Source organism: Penicillium arizonense (assembly GCF_001773325.1).
Source record: "Penicillium arizonense strain CBS 141311 chromosome Unknown PENARI_contig025, whole genome shotgun sequence".
Classification (NCBI taxonomy): domain Eukaryota; kingdom Fungi; phylum Ascomycota; class Eurotiomycetes; order Eurotiales; family Aspergillaceae; genus Penicillium; species Penicillium arizonense.
In genome coordinates this window covers 1-13968 of record NW_019173302.1, presented here as the reverse complement: position 1 = coordinate 13968, position 13968 = coordinate 1, and the positions used below count along the sequence as shown (strand labels likewise).

The window sequence follows — 13968 nt, the reverse complement described above, 5'->3', positions numbered from 1 at the left end:
GTTGGGCAGAGAACGATCTGATCGTGTCTTTCTTTGCTGCAAACTATGAGGAGGCTGTCCTCTGGCCGGTAGACAATAACACTAAGCCACCCAAACTAGCCAAGTCTATTCTTGTGTTGATTCATGATACAATTGCTAGTAATGAACTAACTACCTTGTAGATAGCGAAAGAGCTACAGGCCGCAGCAAGCGCGCTATTATCAGAATCCGGTCCAACCTGCGACTATTCGGTCAAAATTCTATCGCGATCAACGGTATCAGATTCTCCCTGCATATGCACAAGACGGGATCCTACTTTCTTGTGTTTTCCAAGGCGCGACAGATATATTAATTTTTGAAGACTTTATCGAGGAACTTCTCTATTACTATGGAATATATCCTGTCCCTAAGTCAGTCCTTGCTTATGGACAATGTATCTTTCTATTATTCTGAGAAACTAGAGCAGATATGTTTTGATAAAGAAGTCAAATACTAGTCTATTTGCCTCCGTACTCACCCGATTTGTATCCAATTGAAGAGTTCTTTGCAGAATTAAACTCTTTATTCGGTGCTATTGGCAATCTTACGCCGAATATCCGAATCAAGGGTTCGACTACTTCCTCAACTGGTGGGCTGACAAGGTTGGGGCTAAGAAGCAGAGCGCAAGAGGCCATTTCAAAAATACAGATATTGATATTGATATCTAGCGAAAGAGTTGATATAGGAACTACTCTCGGCGTTTTGTTTACTATGTACAAATCCGTCTAGGTTTGCTAGATTTAAACCCAGAGAGACTCTTTCATACCCTAGACAAATTACATCTGTCTTTTTTTCTATATTGAATTCCAGATAACAGGATTTCTTTCAATTATACTTCTCTTCATTTCACCTCGCAAATTATATTGCCATAAGCTTATAGGAGATTATATTCTGGAAATGACTTTGGGTCCGATGTCTTTCATTTCAGATTTTGATAGCTCATTTACGGTGTTATAAAATATTATAAGATTGTCTCTATATTTGTGATCGAGTCGTAGAGTTGTTTAATTGTAATTAGTTTTGAGTCCCATCTGTGTCTAGAGTAGAAAACGAGATACGGTACAGTCCCAAACCACCATTTCAAATTTATCGCCATCTATTGTTCTGTACTAGCCATCTTCCACTAGTCTCCTTTCAGAATCTTGTACACGTTATAAATTGTATTGGTCTCCTCTATTTCGTTATTAAGTCCAATTGATGATCAGGTCGGAGAGAATGGGTACTGGAAGGAAGTGGATTTGTCTGTGTGAGATTGTGTGCGCGGCAGAAAGTGTCAAGATCGGTGCTCTCTTTGCTGCGATAAAACAATCTTGGCCCCAGGTTTTGGTTACTATATTGTAAGCGGCGATCAAAGTCTCCGCCGTGAGCTTCGAGAGCCAATCACAATCGGGTGCGTCTATCTACTCATTGCCGGCCAGATCTATGTTATCAACATGACGGTCGTACAGCTCAGCGCGGTCGAGGAACGGAGCTACCATTTCCCCACACATGTGGGTCTGGTGGCGGTTCAGGCGCATGGCTTTTCTCGCGGTGTACGTCATGGCACAGGTGTAAGCTCTGCTGGCCGGACCGTAAACCATGTCGCAGCGTAGCAACACACAAATTGTCTCTTGCGACCTTGTTTCAAGTCCCCCCAAGCCCGCGTTACGGACTAGACTTGGGGTTGGGAAAGCATTAAATGGCAACGGTCTCTATTGACTGAGAGCAATGCACTTTTGCCGCCACCAATGTCCATTATATGTTAAAATTATAATAGCTTTAGGACCTATCCAATGTGATTTTTTTATTAATGCTGGACTCATTTCATTTACTTCTGGGCGTTGTGGTGTTGTTGTTGTTGTCACCTGTCAAAATTTGGATGTTGAATTTTCTCATGGCTACTGTATCGCCAAAGAAATTGGCTGGGATATACGGCAAACCCAACAACCCTAGCCATACAAAATTGCTTGTATTCGCCGAATGCCAGCAACACCCATGGTTTAGGCGGCCACCTTTATGGCATGATGGATCAAAGGCTCTTGTCGACGTTGCTATTGATCGAATACTGTATCAGAAAGTCGGGATTCGAATTGAATTCGTCCCGAATCTACACGGGGTTAGCACCGAATCCCTTCCAAGAATTGGTATATCGAAGGTACTAACGATATCCAAGCCTCCTATCAGTTTGCCCTGGACCCACAGCTGTGGGAAGGTGGGCCAACTGCCAAAGTCTTTCAATCCCTGTCGAACTTCTTCATTGGCCAAGACGTCGAAGTGTTCATAATCTATACCATGCTCACACAGAAGACTAACCAGACGTCGACTGAAACGGCACTGAGGAGCCATCGGTGTGCCCTTCATAAATAACATCACAGGGGCAGCTCGAGTTAATTCTGTCAAACGGGTAACGAGAATTTCATTCAACTGTTTGGCGGAAAGAGCCGGGGTATCAGGGGCAGCGGTAGCAGCGTCCGGGCTAACCCCGGCAAAGCGATCAAGAGCCTTGCGGAGCAGAGTAGAGTCGAAATATTTTATTGACTGGAGCTGCTGCCCATTACGAAGAACAATGATGCGAGGAGCGGTGGGGACGCCAAATTTCCGCGAAACGTCGACTAGCGTTTTTGCGTTGATGCTAACAAACGATAGGGTAGGCGGGGTAGTAGCCGGATACTGCAAGGCGAAGGTAGACAAGAGAGCATTAATATTCGCGCAAAACTCTGTCCATGGGGTGTAGAAGTGCAGGATAAGCAGTGTAGAATCTGAAAGAGTGGCTAGGTGCGACGAGAGATCGGCCTCGGAGGCGATGTTAGTAAGTGTCGACATAATGCGGAATCGTATTCAAAAAGTCAATTGCACTAATTAGAAGCGGAGCAGAGAAAGCGAAGGAGCCAAAGAGCTGTAGATATAATATTCGAGATGGAAGAGCAAGGGTGAATCCCCTAAGAAATGGCGGTAAGCGGTAGGGCCAGAAAAGCGCTCCAGTACTAGTGGGGTTCATCCGCACAACGAATGCAGTTTCCGACCATGACTATGACCAAGCTCCATCTGTATTTAATGGTAGTTAACATGCAATTGTACCTCGCCACACTACTTAGTGGCCGACCACTTTAATATAACTTTTTGAAGTGTAACAATGCGATAATCCTAGCTTGTTTCGAACAGAACTTTCACGTAAAATTTTTGAAGCGTCTCAAGGATATCAGGGTTTGAGTCAGAGTAGTTCTGGATGAAGTTACAAAAATTACTACATCTACCAACGCCATACCCTGTTGATTATATTTGTACTTTGTTATCAAAGTAGTAAGTCTGTTCCATCCCTATGTCTAATATTTTTTACCACAAATATATAGATTAAACTCGCCTTCAAAAATAGCCGGGCCGCTTGTGTGGCTGTATCACTTGTGACAGATTTTTTTTTTCTTCTTTTTTTGTGGCTCCGCGAGTTTTTCAGAACTTGTAAAATCTTCGTGGAAGTTTCTACAGATTAGTTATAAATTCCTAACCTATATGTGCCACTCCCGTCGGTCACAGACTCGTCATCTCCACCACAAACCTCTCATTTTTGAGGGGTTGAAAAGAAGCCCGCCAAATACTGATTGACAGCTCGGGAAGAGTCAGGTAAAGACAATAAAGCATCTCGAACCTCAATCGTTGATAGCGCAGCCACGTCTTAACAGGGACAAGCGCGAGAAGCCTGGAGAGCTTGCCAAGACCCAATTTTAGATCGGAGCTCTATGTAAAAGCCAGTATTAGGAGAAGAAGCCGACTTAGTCGATAGAGTAAGCATATGTTTTAAACTCAGACAGAGGTCTGCTGAGGACACAATCCGGGCAAGTGAGGGATAATGCAAAGCGCGAGAGCGGGGCGAATATTTTCTATTGAGAATTATTATATGGTGGGCGAATTGTATCAAATTGTTGACGGGATTTGGGGCTCCGAGTTCACCACAGTACACTCAAAAGCGGAAGCGTGGAGAGTTTAGCGGCGCACGGTCAGTCATCTGGCCTTTTGAGCCCACCTAGCTCTGGAAGCCCTCAAAGAGATCAGTAAGGTAGGATCTAAGAACTTCCCTGGATTGCTGGTACAATTATCTTATGGCGACAGATTACTTACCGAAATCTACATAGATACGGCTTGACTACAAAAAGAGGTCAACTGAATTCCCTCTTTTGTATCTTGGACGCAAGTCATGATTCGTCTTACCAACAGAGCGGCACCTTGTTTTCCCTCAATTGCCGCAGATACGAGGGCCGGGTATTAAAAAATGCGGCGGAGGAGGCTGTGTTCGGTAATGAATTACTGCGGGGCCTTGCTGGAAAAACTGGACCGTCGCGGGCCCCGAGTTTTTTGTACTAGGTAGTAGATGCCATAGACCAATTATATCATTGAGATCGCTAAGCCACATCCGCATAGACGGAAATCGAACTTTACGCAAGGCTTAGTAGATATAACGCAGTCATGCATGCGAAATAATACGCACCAGAACCATATTCCCAAATACAATTCTTTCACACCGACTTCCGCCGAACGCACTATGTGCATATAAAAGAATAGTCGATGTAACCCCAGCTCCACAGGCGGGGCTGTATGCTCCACCGCAGCGCATAAATCAGAGCGTAATCAAATGGTAATTGGTTCTATCAGTCGACACATCAAAGGTTCAGGCAGTGTTGTGCAGATCGCAGGTATCCTTACTTCTTAGTAGATGAACCCAGCCAGACCGAGTTTTTGTAGCGGCTGGCTTGCTTGTTTGAATTTTCGCATAAATCCTCACCCATGTACTGCCTAAGCCAAGCGTTCTTTTCTATCTTCTTCATTAACCGTTGAAGGCGCCCTTTTCTTCGCATCCAGCTCCGTTACAACTTCCGATATGCAGTACACGATCACCCTGAAAACCCCTGGCCGTGATTTTACTTTTCAGTGTCCTGACGACATGAAAATTCTGGATGCAGCCGAGGAAGCTAACGGAGAAGATTTTCTGCCTTATTCCTGTCGGGCGGGTGAATGCGGTACATGCACGGGACGGTTGGAATCTGGCTCAGTTGATCAGGCAGAACAATCCTTCATAGGAGATGAGCAAATAGACCAAGGGTTTATCAACTTATGTGTCACTTATCCAACTAGTGACTGTGTCATTTTAACACACCAGGAGGAAGAGCTCTATTAGGAGAATACGCAATACCTCAAGGTGTGTCGCACTGTCTTATCATGAGAGCCGGATGCTAACAGTCGGCCGTCGGGCGAGAAGACTACCGAGTGAACCCAATCCGTATGGCCCTCGAGGGCCTGCAATTCCGCACTCCATTTTTCGTCAACTTGTGGGAATTGGCATAACCTATTGGGAAGGTCTAACTTGAACTGCGTACGAATTATTGCTGTCCGAGGTGTAAATATTAATCCTGCGCAATAAATCTGAAGTGGTGCTTCATCGGCTGTCTGGCGATTTTTCAACACAAAGCGATTTGCATCATGTAGAAACTCAGTTAGAACGGAATTATCGTCACCCTGCATCTATGAGTATATATCATAAACAGTTGTCTGCTATAGTACATACTGGGTATATCCAGTGGCGACAAGAGTATTGTAAGTTCTGGGGCAGATATTGGCGGATATATTCAGAGTCCATGGCGGTCCTGTACGTTCCAGGATTCCCTAAATTGCAGATATCTCTCCGTAGACGATATCGCATAGTTTACAGACAGGATTTAGCAATGTCTCTATACTTTCTTAACTTATCCACATAAAACTTCGTCCTAGGCTAGACCAAAAAATCTCGAAATGATAAATATAGAGTTCTAACAGGCTGATTTCGGTCAGCGGGAATGTTCAAAACCGATCGGAACGAAGCCAATCGATTGCTAATTTGGTCTGATAATATACTAAGAAGCAGAGACAACGAGTTTATATGTGAGGTTGTAAGGTTCTCAGATTGCGGGTACAGTCGATAGCGAAATCAGCTTCCTCCCTAAAGACAGCTTTTATTTTCTCGGGCCCCACTACCAAGGTACTAGTGTGAATATTTATTTAACGGCCATCAATAAAAAGTCGACTACTTAAGGTATTGATAGGTATTTAAAACCGGAGTTACGGTTCTAAATTTATAGTACAATACATTTGAATTGTGTTTTGATTTATGTTAACTCGAGTTCTGGGTGATACACGTGACCGGGTTCCTTTCTATAGAATTGGCTTTTGAAAGACCCACCGGTAGTTACGGCCCTCAATTTACTAACTATAGGCATAATTTAATAGCAAACCCTTAAAAGCGCTATGCAAATTAACAATTTACATTATTATAGCACTAATATATACTTATCGTCATATTATCCTATTCTTTTTGGTTTTATTGGTAAGACGTAAGTTTGTGAGGGCCCTTAAGATTAGATACTAATATTTACCCTAAATCGGGAATAGCGGTAGATTATATTAATAGAATACCGTGGAATATCAAAGACCTATATATAGAAATAACACAAACGTTAAGGAATAAAACCGATCTAGCTTAGTTAGGGCGACCGCGCTTTGCTAATCTTCTAACTATATTGCACTCTCTAGGGCATTATCACTACTATATAAAGAAATCCCTTAGGTTTTATTAAGGTAGATTCCTAAGTGGGGTATTACGTTATCTCCCCGCACGTTTATCGTAGCTAGGCGTCGAGTGATTGCCTTAATAACGTGGCTTTAGCTAGCCACTAGAAGGCATTTAGGTCTATATATTCCGTAACTACTACAATCGATAGACTATAGACCTACTCCCTAGATATAAACGATAAAAAGTTAATTGACTTAATAATATCGAGTACGTTTTTACAAAAGCGAAGCCACTCTCCCCTACCCCCGTCCTAGTCCCGAGTTGCTCTAGATTCGTGCTAATTAGAGCTTATCTTATTCTAAAGATTCTAAGGCCGATAGCTATTTTAATAGCTAGTCTAGCAACCTCGATAATGCCTCCACAGAAACCCGGCACAGCTTAGTCCTTAAGTATAAGACCAATTTCGAGGTCAATATTAAGAGTGATAATAGCATAGTGACCTTACGTTTAATCGTTTGTAAACACGGTAAAGCCATAATTTAGAGGCCGAAGTTCTCAGCATCCCCTAATAGTTAGTTCCCGCTTAGCACGACTCCTTATTAGGTCATCCAACTTCTAGACCCTTTAGTTAACCACGTTAATTAGTTATCTTCACGATGAGAGCGTCCGATTTTAGTGATTTGCTTAAAGGAAAAGCCGATGTCCGGAAGCTATATATATTAGGGAGGTTAAAAGTGAAGGGTCAATATACGGCCGTCGCGAAGTTGCAAGCTATTTTTTAGGACCTTATCAGCCTAGGGTCGTGATTTCATTTAGTTTTTTTTTTTAGCGGATTCTACCCCACGGGACTAAGCCTATCAGACACAAATTTATCTTAGCCAATGCGTTATAACTTCCTCTTACCCCTACCCCTAGTACAGTCGGTAGCGAAATCAGCTTCCTCCCTACAGACTTCTTTTCTTTTGTCGGGCCCCACTGCCAAGTCCTTAGCCTAGATCGTGTATTAATTGGACCACGCTAAATTGAGGGCCGCCGTAAAATGCTCCTTATCGAGTACCGTAGCTATCAACGTTTACCGTCCATATTCAAAGCACCGGGTGTAATATTACGGAGGATGATACATTACCATACACGGCACATTTTACAACGACCCTCAACTTGATGTGGCCCGATCAATAAAAGCTCTGCGCTAAGGCCTTGGCAGTGGGTCCCAAGAAAAGAAAAGCGGTCGTTAGGGAGGAAGCTGATTTCGCTACCGACTGTAAGCGCTAGGATTGCCACTCGGACATACTGCGTGGATGGCAAGTTGTCAGATCCGCAAGATCCAGCATTGCGGGAGTTGTTCGAATTGTTTGCATCGCTCGGAAGGTTCCAGCAATACTCGAATTTGCCATACACACATAAGCATATGGTACGTAACTTAATTCTGTAAGCGAGTGTATTAGTAAAATACCGGAAAATTGCTATTTTATATCTTGCCCGATAAGGTATAGTGTATCTTGGCATTTAGAGTTTGGGGAACAACGAAAGAGTATAGGGGGTGACACCGATTTCCGGAAATACTGTAAATGCCATCTCTACCACGAGAACTACGGGTCAGACCACCGCGCAACATACTCAGAATGGCACCTAAGATCCCAGCGCCAGCCAGCTGCTAAGGCGAAGAAAGCCTACGAGCGTGCGGACTGGTACAAGATCGCCGAAGACGTGCTTCGACAAATAGGCCCATGGAAGGACGTGAAGACGAGACCGGCGCTAGACGAAGCTGTCGAAAAGCTTACAGAGGCGACGGCCACGGCGGTGGACAGGCACACTCCCGATCTGCGACCAACACCATACTCTAAACGCTGGTTCACCCCAGCCCTCAAAATACAACAGTCCGAGGTCAACCAACTACGCCGGACGTGGCAAGAGAGTTGTGCGGAGCTCGGGCGACACGACGCCCGCTCTATGACCCTCTTTCAAGAGATGCAACACAAACGACGATTATGGACCCGGACGATCGAGAAGGTGAAGGCGTCACATTGGAGACAATTACTAGACGAAGCCGGGGAAGGGAAGCTCTGGAAAGCAGCCACCTACATGAAACCACAAGAGGCCTGGAGATGCGTGCCCGCCTTGCACGTCGGCTCCGACGAGCTCATAGAGAACAAGGAGAAAGCGCAAGCTTTCCTAGGCGCCTTCTTCCCGTAAATGAACGAACCCGACGAGGACCCGCACACCCGGGCGCCTCTAGAACTCCCGTGGCATGCCATCACCGAGCTAGAGATCCAGCGGTCTTTAAAAGCTGCAAAGGGATCATCTGCACCTGGCGAAGATGGCGTCCCAACGCTCGTGTGGAAACAACTGTGGAGGTACCTTAAGAAACATATAACGGGAATCTTCACCGCGTCTATCAACCTAGGATACCACCCGAAGCGATGGCGGAGCGCGAAGATAGTGGTGCTACGAAAACCCAAGAAACCAGATTACTCGACCCCCGGAGCCTATCGCCCGATCTCTCTCCTCAACACACTAGGTAAACTGCTCAAGGCGGTAATGGCACGACGACTGACGTATCTTGCCGAAAAACATGGTCTGCTACCGGACACCCAGTTCGGAGGGCGACCAGGCAGAACCACTGAATAGGCCCTCCTAGTCCTCTCCAACGCGATCGACCGGGCGTGGTACAAACAGAAAGTGTTGACGCTGGTGGCATTCGACTTGAAAGGTACTTTCAACGGAGTCAATAAAGTGAGCCTAGACGCTTGCCTTCGGGCAAGGAAAATCCTAACCGTGGCGAGAAAATAGATCGCGAGCTTTATGAGCGACCGCCACGCAAGCATTGGATTCGACGACTTCCGCACTAAGATAACGCCGCTGGCGAACGCAGGATTAGCACAGGGCTCACCTCTCTCGCCTATCCTATTTGCTTTCTTCAACTCCGACCTAGTCGACCAATCCGTCACATTTCACGGCGGTACATCCGCTTTTATCGATGATTACTTCCGCTGGCGAGTAGGTCGCTCAGCCGAAGACAACCTGACCAAGATTCAGTCCGAAGACATCCCCCGCATTGAAGCATGGGCCCGGCGAACCGGGTCTTGTTTCGCAGCCGAGAAAACCGAACTCATTCACATCACTAGGAAAAGAAGCGAACAGCTCTAGGGCCGAGTGGTTATGAACGGGAAGATAGTCGAACCGTCACCCACGGCTAAACTGCTAGGTGTGGTCTTCGACCAGGAGCTTCGCTGGAAGGAACACATCCAGCAAGCGATTAAACGCGCAATCAAGGTCAGTATAGCTTTGGGTCGACTACGGCATCTACGCCCAGAACAGATGCGACAGCTCTACCAAGCCTACGTTACGCCGGTCGTGGACTACGCGTCGACGGTCTGGCACGACCCTCTGCGAGACAAAACTCACCTACGACATCTGAACACGGTCCAGAGGACCGCGCTGACCCGCATCTTGTCGGCTTTCAGGACGGTGGCCACTTCCACCCTAGAAGTAGAAGCACACGTTCTGCCAACGCACCTCCGCCTCCGCCACCGAGCGCAGAACACCATCGCTAACCTCCACACTCTGCCGCGCGATCACCCCATTTGGGATGCACTGCGGCGAGCCCAAAAACGTAGGGACAATATCGGGTCGTACGCTCGTTTCCCACTGGCGGAAGCATTAAAGACCATGGAACTAGCAAGATTAGATGAGCTAGAGACGATCGATCCACGACCGCTACCGCCGTGGCGAACCGAGTCCTTCACGGAGATTGAGGTCGGCTTAGACCGAGAGACGGCAAGAGAACAGGCGGAAGCTGTTCGGTCCACATCCGCCATCGTGGTCTATTCCGATGCTTCGGGACGTGAAGGCCACCTAGGCGCTGCTGTCGTTGCACTCGACAACAACCTAGAGGTCATCGAATCCCAATAGGTCTAGGTGGGACCGATGGACCGGTGGTCGGTTCACGTAGCAGAGCTGATAGGTATTTTCTACGCTGTTAGCACAGTGTTCAAGATCAGCCATCAGCGGCCAAGAACGGAACATAATGGAACAACAACGGCAACCATCCTCTGCGACAGCAGATCAGCCTTGCAAGCAATCTAGAACCTAGGTAACAAATCAGGACAACGTATAATCTACGCGATCCTCTAGGCGGCCACAGAGGCTTAAGCAACGGGAATCGCGCTCCGTCTCCAATGGATACCCGGACACTGCGACAACCCAGGAAACGACGCGGCAGACCGGCTGGCCAAGGACACGGCAAGCCCGGGCAAAACACACCCCTTCCGCCCTCTACTGACAAGGAAGAGGGCGCTTATCCGAGACACCATCCGCGCTTAGTGGGAGCGGGAATGGAAAGCATCTACCAAAGGCGGTCACCTGCGAAAAATCGATAGCACTCTACCGGCCGCCCACACCAGGAAGCTTTATGGGAACCTACCCAGGGGCCGGGCGTACCTGCTGACACAGCTACGCACGGGCCATAATTGGCTATCCACCTTCAGGAAAGCCATTGGCTTCCGCGACAACGATCACTGCGCCTGTGGCGCGAAAGAAACAGTCACGCACGTCCTAGTGGACTGTCCAATGCTGTAGGGATTGAGAAGAGAATTAAGAATAAAGGTTGGGGACGCTTTTGGCAGCGTGTCGAGTCTGCTGGGAGGCTCAAAAGAAGGTGAGAGAGGTAAGCCAGACAGCGTCTCTCGGGCTAGGACGGTCACAGCCGTGCTAGACTTCGCCGAGGCGTCAGAGCGGTTTCAAAGTCGCGCGCCATGAGGGCAGCCTAACAACGCGAGCGGCAACTAGGCCACGATAGGCCTTGACGAGGCTCTAAATTCGTTTTCAGGAAGTGGAACAACATACATGTAGCCTGCATATCGCTTCGCGAGGGGTCGGGGTAAATGAAATCATCCATCCATCCATCCTGTAGCGGCAGTAGAGCCCAACTAGATCTTAAAAGCCAAAAGTGACGAAGCCCACTGTAGTGAGCGTTTTATAATGCATAGTGGGAGAGAGTGATGAATTGGGAGGAAGTGATGAATTGAAAGAGAGTTTTAACATCGGGACTACGGACTGCGTGTCGGGATGCGTGGCAGATCGGTCTCCATATATTGGTTTGCGTCCAGCCCCAGGAAGTACAACGCTCGTTACTACTTCTTTGTGCAAAGCTCAACGAGAGAACCGAAAGAAATTATATCCCATCATGGCCGATGGTGCGCTCCCCAATCTCTACCGGCATTGTTCTGGCAATAATGACGACGACAACACCTCGCTCCCCTCGACAGAAAAAGACCCCGACAAACCCCCACTAGTCGTCAGTGAGATTGGCTGTGATCTAGTTGGAACTATTTGCTGTTCACCATCTATTGCTGACTATTTGTTGACCGTTTGCTGTTGACCGTTTGCTGTTGACCGTTTGTTGTTGACCGTTTGTTGTTGACTGTTTGTTGTTGACCGTACATTGATTCTTCTCTCATTGATGACCGCCGCTACGTTTTTGACCGTACCTTTGCCCAGCGTTTCTTTGTTGAGCTTTCTCACTGGTCTCTTTTTACTGTTTACTTGATATGCAGACTGAAAACGTGAAACTAGTGTTGCCTGCAACTCCGTCCGGTTCAGTGGTCTGCACGGAATGCCAGTTTGATGAGAGTTTGAAGAATCCCGTGGCAACGCGCCTAGCGATTCAAAGAAGCATCGGGGATAAATGTGGCTCAGCTCCGCTTCCAGCCATGAACGTTAGTTGGGATAGAAACTTGCACCAAGTAACAATGCGGAATTGGAAACACGGAATCAAGGAAATGAAAATGGAGTGTCCTTTTGAGTATTAGCCAGCTACTCTCGAGCCTAAGGGAGTCACAAATTAAGCCTCTACTGCAACGTATACATATTACTTGCTATCAGGTGGCGGGACATAACCCCAAGTCATGTGTTTGTTCTCTGTTCCAAATTCATTTTCATGTTTCCGCCGCACTTGGACAAACGGAGCATCTCCAACCGCTCGACATAAAAGCGAGTACGGCTGTGCGAAAAACAGTGACCAATAAGCACTTATAGCGCACACCTACGCTACTCAGATCTCCCTCGCTCAATTTTGTATAGTTTTACAGTAACATTCGTGATGACGATGCTTTTTTGGCGTTGCGAATTGGGCCGCTCCAGATCCTCCCATGCACGACGGGATATTCGCAACTGTAATTTCCTCACAACTCCATGCGTTGAATTTTGCTAAAGTGCCCCAGGAAGCTTTGGCTCCGCTATCATTCAATGCCCGGGAAACACCGAATTGCGCGGGTGAAGCGATGCTTGGACGGGATTTACGCTTGCACATCCTTGATTGGACAAAATATGCCAACCGTGTCGTTGCTCGCAGCTTTCGTCCCAATTGCATACTTGACAGTCAGGAGCTGTTAGACATCTCTGCTACCAACGGCTGAGCAAGATGTCATCCAGCCAACTACAACGCCTACCATATTGGCGTTTCATACACCAATGAAATTTTGTAGTTAGGGCGAGAGAAGCCTTTTGACTAGTTCTAGTAATTCGACAGGTAATCCGCACAATGCCAAAGTCACATATTACCACTTCATGTGGGTTGTTAATAGTATATCCTATGACTAAAATATACACACGAAGATTGAAAAGGTCAGAAACCAGACTTCAGGTTGTCGTACTTAGAGGCAGGGTAGCTCAGCTGGTTCTCGCTCTTGTCTAGAGCTCCGGTACCTCCAAGGGTATTTACCACCTACAAAGCTCGAAGTTAGTATGATCAAATGTGGAATATGAATGAAACATACCATGGTGATCAAACTGTCATCACCTTGCTTGTCACCACTGAGCTCCCACCACATACCACCACCAAGACCCTTGGACTTGATGTATTCACCCTTCTTACGCGCAACCTCAGGGGTATCATAACTGATGAACAAACGTGAGCCCGAATTGTAGCAGTAGCTAGCAGCTTCCTGGTCCAGATTTGTGACCGCACAGCCGGGCTGAGGCAAAGCCTTGTAGTCCCACACACCATTTGCCTAGCTACCATCACCGTTGTAAGACTGGCCAGGACCGTTGGTGTCGGTGAAAGCTCGGCCGTACAGAGGCATACCTAGGACAATTTTGGAAGAGGCCACTCCTTGCGAGGTGTAATAGTTGATCGCTTGGTCGGTGTTCAATGGAGTGCTGGCTATGTTGCTGTTGGATGCGTGGAGGTTGGCATCATGGCCGGCAACGTTGTCCCAGCTTCCGGTATAATCGTAGGCCATCAAGTTCCAAAAGTCAAGGTACTGATTCATCTGGGCAAGATGCTCTCTCTGGTAGTTGGCAGGGCCTAGAATTTGGGTTGGCATAACTATAGGTTTTGAAAGAAACGACACGTACCAGCAGGGGATGCAGTGGTGAGCAAGAAATGATAGCCATCTGCGTTGGCAGAGCTGTACAAATCCAAGGCCTGAAAAATA

At 47.0% G+C, this 13968-nt stretch overlaps 2 protein-coding genes across 2 annotated transcripts; both read right to left on the bottom strand.

Annotated features, from left to right (window-relative positions):
* Positions 1 to 2026: 2026 nt before the first annotated feature.
* PENARI_c025G09840 (glutaredoxin family protein) lies at positions 2027 to 2820 on the bottom strand (the record flags this gene model as incomplete). The annotated part of the gene is made up of 2 exons (XM_022635854.1): positions 2027 to 2104; positions 2161 to 2820. 2 exons carry the CDS (start codon positions 2818 to 2820, stop codon positions 2027 to 2029), a joined length of 738 nt encoding a protein of 245 aa, XP_022484332.1.
* Positions 2821 to 13157: 10337 nt separating this feature from the next.
* PENARI_c025G10460 (uncharacterized protein) lies at positions 13158 to 13958 on the bottom strand (the record flags this gene model as incomplete). The annotated part of the gene is made up of 4 exons (XM_022635861.1): positions 13158 to 13256; positions 13309 to 13472; positions 13551 to 13838; positions 13889 to 13958. Coding segments are annotated over 4 exons (621 nt in total), but the record flags the coding sequence as incomplete, so codon positions are not given.
* Positions 13959 to 13968: the final 10 nt, after the last annotated feature.